This window comes from Leptonotus elevatus, chromosome 12 (genome assembly GCF_054856555.1).
Source record: "Leptonotus elevatus isolate MCC_2025b chromosome 12, RoL_Lele_1.0, whole genome shotgun sequence".
Classification (NCBI taxonomy): domain Eukaryota; kingdom Metazoa; phylum Chordata; class Actinopteri; order Syngnathiformes; family Syngnathidae; genus Leptonotus; species Leptonotus elevatus.
This window is the reverse complement of record NC_141250.1, coordinates 12,831,206-12,840,926: the sequence shown is the minus strand read 5'-3', so window position 1 is coordinate 12,840,926 and position 9,721 is coordinate 12,831,206. Positions and strand designations below refer to the sequence as shown.

The 9,721-nt window shown below is 38.5% G+C and overlaps 1 protein-coding gene across 1 annotated transcript; it reads right to left on the bottom strand.

Moving 5' to 3' along the window:
- Positions 1–228: 228 nt before the first annotated feature.
- On the bottom strand, positions 229–9,595 carry arsh (arylsulfatase H). Its single transcript, XM_086092058.1, has 11 exons — positions 9,534–9,595; positions 8,492–8,641; positions 8,290–8,411; positions 8,103–8,225; positions 7,623–7,825; positions 6,102–6,322; positions 5,818–5,954; positions 4,993–5,130; positions 4,551–4,710; positions 4,362–4,483; positions 229–3,211 (listed from the first exon to the last, which is right to left on the bottom strand). The coding sequence occupies exons 1-11, from the start codon at positions 9,584–9,586 to the stop codon at positions 2,856–2,858; spliced, it is 1,785 nt and encodes a 594-aa protein (XP_085948184.1). The 5' UTR covers positions 9,587–9,595; the 3' UTR covers positions 229–2,855.
- Positions 9,596–9,721: the final 126 nt, after the last annotated feature.

Here is a 9,721-nt window from a genome sequence, read left to right as displayed (position 1 = left end):
CAGATGCGAGCCGAATATCCGCAGGCGTGGCGGAGGAGGAAGAGGAGGAGAAGATGAAGAGAGCAGTTTGAGGAGACGGAGGAGAAGGAGATAGGGGATGGGAAGGAGAGCAATTATTGGCTTCTGCCGCAGCCAACTCTGATGTTTTGACAGTCAGCCACTGCTGGAGGGAGACGGGCCAAGTGCTGATGATGATGAATGATGACACTGAGGCTGGAGAGGTTCACACAGTCTTTACAGTCTTTTATTGGTGAAGATACAGTATATGGAGAGCCACAGGGTATCCTGACAGGCCCACTGGGACTATATCCAGCTTTTGACTTCGGGAAAGAGTCCGAACTAAAAGCAAATTTCAATGCTGACATATGCCAAAACAAGGTGAAAGGAGGAGGGGGAGCAGGAGCATGTTACAGAGTAAATGCATAAATTAATTCAGAAGGCTGCATTTAAAAAATATATATATATCACAAACCTTTATACTTCATTAGGCTATATTAAAAAGAAATCCCACACAATTAAAATCACATAGCAAATATTACAAGTATACATTGCTTCGATTCTTTTTCTGATCACTGTCCACTTTTTGCAAGGCGAATTCACGGTGACAGATAGCGATAAAGCCAGTCCCCATTGACCTTTGATTTTCAGTGTGGTGACATTAACTCTCATTTAGGTTGATTTAAAAAAAAATATCCACATGCCTGGCCTGCCCAATAAGCATCTGCATGGTCCGGTACATCTGTTACTCGGCAGAATTTGCCGTGGCAAATAAATACAAGTATATATTTATTTCTTATATATTATAAGAAACAAGATGTCTTCTGTTGTTGTTTTCAAATCTGTCTTTCGGAAATCACACAGACAACAAACGTCCTTCATAAGTCATTATAAAATGTCTCAACTGAAATTAAACCTAGGGAACAGCAACCTACAAGAACATAACTGCTCAGATTCGTTAGCCAGGTCACTTGTTGCTAGGGAGAATTCATTAAGAACAATCATTACGTTGATTAAAAAAAAAAGTGCACAAGTATATCACACCCAATCGAAGAGTCGAATAGTTTGTTCCCCACAAGCCAATGTAAATCTATTGTAGCCCAGCCACACCTAAGAGGCTGACTGAAAGATGTTTTCTGTTGTTGTGTTCTTTTCAATATCACACAAACAATATAAATCCTTCAATTAGTCATAAAATGTCTCAACTGAAATAAATATCTAGTAAACATAGAAACAAAGCAAAATAATGTAAAGGTACCAAAATTAATTGATTAATCACAAGTTAACTAATCGATTATCAAATTAATCAACAACTATTTTGATCAATTTATCATTTAGATCCATTGTTTAACATAAAATGGTACAAATCCAAATACAAAATACACATTTTCAGTCTTCTAACAGTAAATATTCTCTGATTTATGTAGTCTTTGATGGAAGCACACTTGAGCGATTTTTTTTTTTGTAAAACTTAACAGTAGTCATCTTTTGTGTTTAATCAAAACAAAACAATTGCAAGCAATTTGCTTTCACTTTTGACAACAACATTCAACATTGTGCCTTTTCTGACACGTTATGGACCAAACCGGTAACTGAATCATAATCAGTTTGTGGAAGAAATATTAGTCAGTTTAATCTGTTATGAAAATAATCATTATTCACATCCGTATTGTGTATAACGTGTAGTTGAAATGTAGTTGAACCTTAAGTGGACTCAGAAATGTAAAGTACATCATAGTATGGTAGCCCTTCACATTTATCAGAAGTATTTCTTAGTTTCAAAATCTTGTGGAATATTGCTTAAAAGTTATTAATTTGGTCTTATTTTATCACTAAAAGAATACCTAAAATAAAATAAAAATAATTAATAAACACTTAAGAATGGCCTAGATTTGATAGCCGGGTCACTTGTTGCTGGGCAGAATTTTTTTTAAAATGGGGGGAAAAAGTGCACACACATCTGCTAAATCAAGTTGACGTTGTCATGGTCCCATCCACTTGTTGCTAGGCAGAATTCAGGGAGCCAAATTGTTGGCTCACGTGAGACTGGCAGAAACTTGGTGCAAGTTACCTTCATTTAAATCAATAGTGAGAAAAGTCTGCCTTAACCAATTAAACAAAATGCAGTGTTTATATTTTTATTACTTGTGTGTATTGTTTATGTTTGGGCTTCTTTAACATGTTCCATCAGTGTGAACACAGCCTTATGTGTCACTTGAAATGTACATAGACACAAAATACAAGCGAAAGAAAGAACTAGAACATTATATACTGCTCTCGCAATCACCGCAAAGCAGTAACAGGGGAAAAAAAGGGCAACTGGTAGAGAAAATGATGATGATCATGTATGTCGGTTACTAAGGCGACCTTGCGCCGATCACCCTTGAAAATAATCGTCGTTCTTGCCGTTAAGACGAAAATGCCAGTAAGGCACGTTGCAAATTGTGCCTGGGAGAGCCCTGACGAGGAAAACACAACCTTACTGTCAATGTTTGTGCCCTTTGAATGGAGCGACCTGAACCAGGCTGGGCTTGATTGCCTTCAAATTTAACATGGATCTCACACGGCCTGGAATGACCTTCTGCCATGGACATCATGTGTGATTTAAACTCAAAATCAATAGAGTCATCCTTACATTTTGAAAGGAGTGAGAATTGAGGACTACACTGAATAAGGCCAAAATCTACTATGCAACCATATATGTTTTAGTGTAATTAGTAATGCATAGTCAAGTATCCCAATTGAGGCTTGTGCTGTAGCTGATAACCCAAACACAGTCTCACTCTGCCCTCTAAAGGCAAACAGTGTAAATTACAACCATCTTCCTGTTGTAATTGAACTCCAACCTTATTTTTCGACTACCCTGTGTCTTCTTTGCAGCCGCAGAATGGGAATGTTCCGCAGCACGGCTGAAGCCAGGGTCTCCACAGAACTTTCTCCCAGGTAAGCTGCTGCGGCTGTTTGTCCGCCAAGGAGCGCCGATGCCCGTCCGCCGCTTCGGCTGTCCGACGGAGGACTTCCGCGTAGCGCGGCTCCGTGTCGGGACCAAGCGGGTGCAACTCGGAGGGGTCTCGAAAAAGGTCGTAGAGTAGCGGCGGGTCGTGTTGCGTCACGTGGTTTTCGTAACAGAAGCAGATCTGTCTGTCATAGCAACCCACAGCTCCCGGCGGGGAAAAGTTTGGGGTGACGAAGTGCACCTTGAAGACGGAGTCACCTGGGGAAAATCACAGAGAAACTCAACGCTGATTAGGAGTGGTGCAAAAATATTGATAACGCCGTATATCGCATTGTTATCTGTCACAGTAAAGTATCAACGACATCAACCTCGTTTTAATATTGGCCAGGAAATGTGACCAAAAAAGAAATAGTGTAGTTTTACTCTCACAGTGCAGCATCGATAAACTATTGATATGGTAGGTCAAATTATCGACACGTTGCATATTTTGCATTACAGTGAATTTGCAGTTACAGTTTGCTGCAACTAGCTTTAACATAGTTCCTTGCACCAACATGCCACAAGATGGCGCCAAAATAATAAACGCAGTGAGGACTCAGTAAAAAAAACATAATAGGTCAGATTTTTGGCAAAAAAACAACAACTGATTACTGACTAATCTGCCTATTATTTAAAATATATATATATATATATATACTTAACGCATAAAATTGTGTTCCTTCAGTATTTGTGTGTGAATATTCGTTGTTTGAAGGAAAAACACTCCCGAAGTCAATAATAACATCCTGTTAGCGTTTGAATGGGATCTTCCCTTCGCTTTTAGCATCAGCGCTAGGGTAGCGATGTTTTAAAAACAAAGCATGTTTTGTATTTAAATATTCAGTGGACGTAATTCTTATTGTCGTGTGTTTAGTCTTACAGTTAACTCCAACTGCGGTGTCATTAGACAGCTTAAAGGACACTTAGGAACAGCAGAATACAACATACGCTACACACTTGCTAGTTGCTAATGCTACACAAGCAAAATGGTGCATTCAAGGTACTCTCACAGCGTCGGAAACTTCGGTTATGTTCGATGATAACGTCGGCCATTTGGCCTATTTTTTTGGCTGATGTTTGAAGGGCAATAATCGGTTGATTATAATCTGCGGCCGATTAGTCGGTCGGGCCCTATTCAAATGTATTTGCAAATACGTTTAATTAAATAAACATATATAACGCCAAAGGGTTTGTGAATGTGAAAGTCAATACCCCATGGCATTATGGGTAAAAAAACAAAAAAAACATGCAGTGCAGACATAATATAGCCATAACAATTACGAATAAACAATGGTTTTATATGTTGTTATAATGTAGGCCAAATGCTAAAAAATAAAAAAAATAAAAAAATAGCTTGGTGGTAACTTACTGTCTGGTGGGTGCCAGCGTGCCATGTGTAGGTGGCTGCCACAATAATGGAACATAAACTCATGATCCGATCGATCCACCTTCCCCTCCAACAGCGGCATGAGGTTGTGACCATCCAAGTGTCTTTAATTAAAACTCACATTACAACAGTGCACTATTGTCAAAATTAGGGTAAAAAGCTCAGCAAGACCTGTCCGGTTGTGTGTCTCCAGCCAGATATTTCAGTGTGGGGTAGAGATCCATGAGGCTGGTGGGTTCGTCCACCACTCTACCAGCTGCCAATCTGCCCGGCCATCGGAAGATACCAGGGACCCTAATGCCGCCTTCCCAGCCCCCCATGGCTTTCCCACCTTGACGAGAGAAATTTAGGAGAGGTTCAATTTAAGGTTACGTTGTTGGTTTTTTTAATTGATTGGTTTGGTGTTTTTTTTTCTTGTACCAACTGTAAAACATTTTTCTTTGCTGAACCATTACTTTTCACATGAATACAACAAACTTGTATGCACACTTGTATGACCATTTAAAATGAGAAAACATTATCTACCTTAGTAAAATCTTGTTTAAAAAAATACAAAGCAAAAGAAAATAGGAGCCTTACGACAGTGGATGTAAAGGGGTAATGTGCTAAATACCTCGATAAATTCCGTTCCATCCACCCATCTGTCCAAACAGAGGATGCGAAGACTCGATGTGTCCTCCGTGGTCTGAAGTGAAGTACATCAGAGTGTCGTTGGCCAGGCCCAACGAATCCACCGTCTTTATTAGCTCACCTCCAAAAACACAACAGTCGTCACTATTTATCACATTCTAAAAAGGGAATTGTTGACCCAATTTAAGATTACAAATTGAATTGTTGACCAAAACATTGCTTCAATTGGTAACACACGATTGAGTTAAATTAATCCAAAGTGAATATTTATTAATTTAATCAATAAGAGTTCCTTAAATTTAATATATTCCCATTTGATTAATTTAATTCAAATGACTATATTAAGTTTAATGAACACAAGTTATTAAATTGAATATCTTTAAATGAATTAAAATGTTAATTAATTAAATTTAAACTAATTAAATTTAATATCTTTAAATTAAATTTTGTTCATTAAACTATTAAATATGTTCACTTGAATTAAGTTAATCCAATGTGAATGTGAACTCTAATTTATTCAATTTAATATCTTCACTTTGGATTAACTTAATCGTTTGTTACCAATTGAAGCATTTTAATTGGTCAACAATTCAATTTGTAATCTTAAATTCGTTCAACAATTCCCTTTTTAGAGTGCATGACTTGTGATGTACAGTGAAACCATTATGAGTGTTCTAGGATTCTCCAATTCATTATGATTTCACATGCACATTATTATTTAGGCATGTCTACCTTCATAAGTTTTGGTTCAACTCCAAATGTTGCAGTCTAATTCGGAGGTTCTCTTGTTTAATCCAGACTCGCTTACCCACGATCCAGTCCATCTCTTCCACATCGTCGCCGTAGCAACCGTGGCGGCTTCTGCCAGCGTAAGCCGGCGTGTGGAAAAGCGGCTGGTGGACGTGAGCCAGGGAGAAAAACAGAAGGAACGGATGATGAGCATTCCTGAAGAGAAAAAAAGCAGATACAACATCATTTGACATACCCCGCCATAAACACAAAACTGCTGGTTTATTGTTCAGAAAAATGTGAACGATCGCAAACACTGTAAAAAAAAAAAAGAAAAGAAAAAGTCCTCTCTAGTGTTCCAACCTCTCGACAAAGCGTTGCGCTTCAGTCAGCATCCTGCCGGGCAGCGTCTCCAGTGTCATGGGCTGTTCCACCACCTCCTGGTCCCTCATGATGATGCAGTTCCACCTGGGCAGCAGTTCAAAGGCAGCGTACCACACCGCGATTGCCAGGAAGCTCATCAAGAGGAGCGCCGCCAAGAGCCACAAGTTGATGTCCACAAGGCCGCAAGCAGAAACACACACCTGCACGCAGACATCTGCATAACTTTCTTTTTCTTCCCAAACTATTGCTTGAAGTACAAAACAGAAGTCAAGCGAGTTGGTACTGTGCAATGGAACAAACGCTTCGAATCTATGGAGGACCAAAACTGCCAAAATTAAAAATAAATAAATGACTAAAAGTGAAAATAAAAATGGATATAAAAAATATAATTCAAAAATATTATTTAAAAAATGATTGTATGTATATATATATATATATATATATATATATATATATATATATATATATTTTTTTAAGGGTGTGAATTGCCTAGTACCTGGCGATTCAATTCGTATCACGATTCGATTCGATACAGATTAATCCCAATACGAATTATTGCGATTTTCCCCCCCTCAAATTTAGAAAATACTAATCAGTAAACGTGTACATGTACACTGTAATATTTGTATGAAAATGTGTTTATTTATCTGGAAAATTCTGGCTTATAACAGCCACTGCATTTAACAAACAGGTATGTTTCATGTTTGAACAGCACTGAAATAAAATATTAAGGCTTAACGTTCCATTAATATAAAATTCTTCCATGCTTAATGTGTGAATCCCAACCCTAAGTAAGACTTTTTGTTGAATATTCCCATAAAAAAATTGATGTTTAAAAATCGATTCGGCCGCATATCGAAATGATTCGAGAATTGCGCGCTGTAGTATTGCGATATATTGCCGAATTGATTTTTTCTAACACCCCTAATATATATAGTTATTTTTATTTATTTTTTGTATTTATTCTATGAATTATATTTTTTAGATTCGTTTTTATTTTCACTTTTAGTATACATTCACTTATTTATTTTTAACTCATTTACTGCCATTGACGGCTATAGACGTCAAAAATTCATTTGAACTATTTTTATTAGTTTAACATTTTTTCCACTTTTGTTAACAAGAATATGAAAACCTAGAAAAAAAAGATTGTACATTTAGAACAGATATAACATTTGTGATTAATCGTGAGTTAACAATTGAAGTTATGCAATTATTTACAATTAAAACATTTAATCGCCTGACGCAATTTAAAAAGAAAAGAAAAGATTGTTAGAAATTAGGGGCTTCACTAGTCAACTCATGATTAATTACAAATTATATATCTTTTCTAAATGTACAATAAAAAAAATTCTAGGTTTTCATACTCTTGTTAACAAAAGTGGAAAAAATGATAAACTACTAGAAATAGCTCAAATGAATTTTTGATATCTATAGCCGTCAATGGCAGTAAAGGAGTTCATTTAGGCAGTTTTGGTCCTCCATAGTAATCAGCCTTACCAGTGTAAAAAGACCAGCGACAAGCAACACAGACACTTTTCGGAGTGCGTGCCGCACGTTGGCCAAGACGTCGAAACCCATGCCCGGAGCGCATTCATTAAAGAGGGTGAAAGGCAGGCCATAGTAGAAGCTGAAGCCGTGCTGGTTGGGGTGGTGACAGTGATCCCCTCTTTGCTCACAGCTCATGCCAAGGTGCCATTTACCTGCATTGGATGTAGAGTGAGTTTACATGACAGCGATTTAGTAGCAAGAAAAAAAAATGTCACCTCTAAATAAGAGGTCCGAGATTTAAAGACACTGAGTAACTAAATTTGTGAATACATTGAGAGTTATTCAAGTAAACACTGTATTAGAGTAAAAGGATGCTAGTTGATAATAAACTGTTGTTTGAAGCATTACACTGATTGACCACTAGGGCTTGCTCACGGACCACAGTTTGTTGTTAGAGGAAGTTGGCACAATAAACAACCAAGCGCTCACCAACTAGGCCAGTGGTATATCCTTGCTGCTGCAGCCTCTTGGCAAAAGTGGTCTCCTCGGGTGGCAGCCCGCCCGAACCCCCCAGGAACAAGTGAACCCTTACCCTTCCTGACCCCGCCATCCCTGAAAAGAGTTGCATGTAAACAAACAAAGAGTGCAAGTGAAGTTCAAGTGTTCATTAAGAGACCTGAGCGGACAGCATAGCGCCCCGTCATGAAAGCTGCCCGGCTCGGCGTGCACAACGATGCCGCTGCGATGTGCTGAGTCAGCTTCACCCCCTCGGAGGCCAGCTTATCAATATTGGGGGTCCTGTAAAGGCACATAAGGGAGGAAGCTGGTACCATTGACTTGTCCACAGGTGCGTGACTGTAACACCAATTTGGACTGACCTGATTGTGTCGTTACCGTAGCAACCCACATCGCCGATTCCCAAGTCATCCGCCATTACAAGAACGAAGTTGGGCCTCCTGACGCTCTCATTCGCTATGATGTCACTCGCTAGCAGCGGGATCAGGAAGAGAGGTGCTAGCAGGGAGGCGCTTAATGTGAAAGTGTAGAGTTTTATGTTAAAGCGTTATTTCCCGGCTCTACATTAGCATTTAACCTCTAAAAAAAAGCTAACTGTTTGAGTGTGTGCATGTTCTAGCTCACTAGTAATGGGACATCATGAATTCCTACCTGTATGTTGTAGAAAGGATCATTTTAAATATATATAGCAGATATAGAAATACCACGTTGCACATTCATTTGTATCTATTAATTGTTACAACCATTGTCAATAAGAAATCGTTTCTTCTCATAGGCTATTTGAAAAATGGGACTCTAACTGCATTAATCAGTAGCTCCCAATTTGAGGTCGGTGACCTCTGAACTACCCAGCAACTGGACTGCGCTGCTAACGGTAGCTGCTAAACGAAACACGCGTAGTTAATACATGTGTTGCTAATTAGTTTTTTAAAAAGTATATTCATTTAATTTTTTTTAAATAATTCTATTGTCAACAAAGCAGCAAATGTCGCATATTTTGACTGTTATGACTTTACTACTGCGTTAGCGTAATTTAGTGGTACGACACGTTTCAATTTACGTACACACCCGTGTTACATCCACGCGATACGAACGGCCAGTCATAAACCAATGAACAGCTGTTTAGTATAATTAATATATATATATATCAGCTTCTCTGCATCTATTTATGTTGTGGGCATGTGTGCCTTGTTTCCACGAGTCATACTAAAGCACATGACAGGTGAAGCGACGTTAAACTTTGTAGAATCAAAGTGGACTTTTGTCCTTTTCCTAGTTACATTTATGACCAATAAGTGTGTTATTCTAATCGTAACGTCTGTGCCATCATAAAGAATACAAGAGCATATGCGACTCAATGCGCTTTTCCAAATTTTACTTGTATTTGTTAAAAAACAAACTTACCGCATGGCCGCAAAAGTTTGACAGAAGTCTATTCTCCTGCTTGCACATAACATTGCCGTAAAGCACGGCCTTCTGCCGTAACCACAAAAGTGGGCGTGTGTCGTGCGCTGCCACTTTTCCTTTTACCATAATGGAAGTCATCACAAATACATGAAAAATGAAGTACGCAGGTGTCTCTCCAAATACCT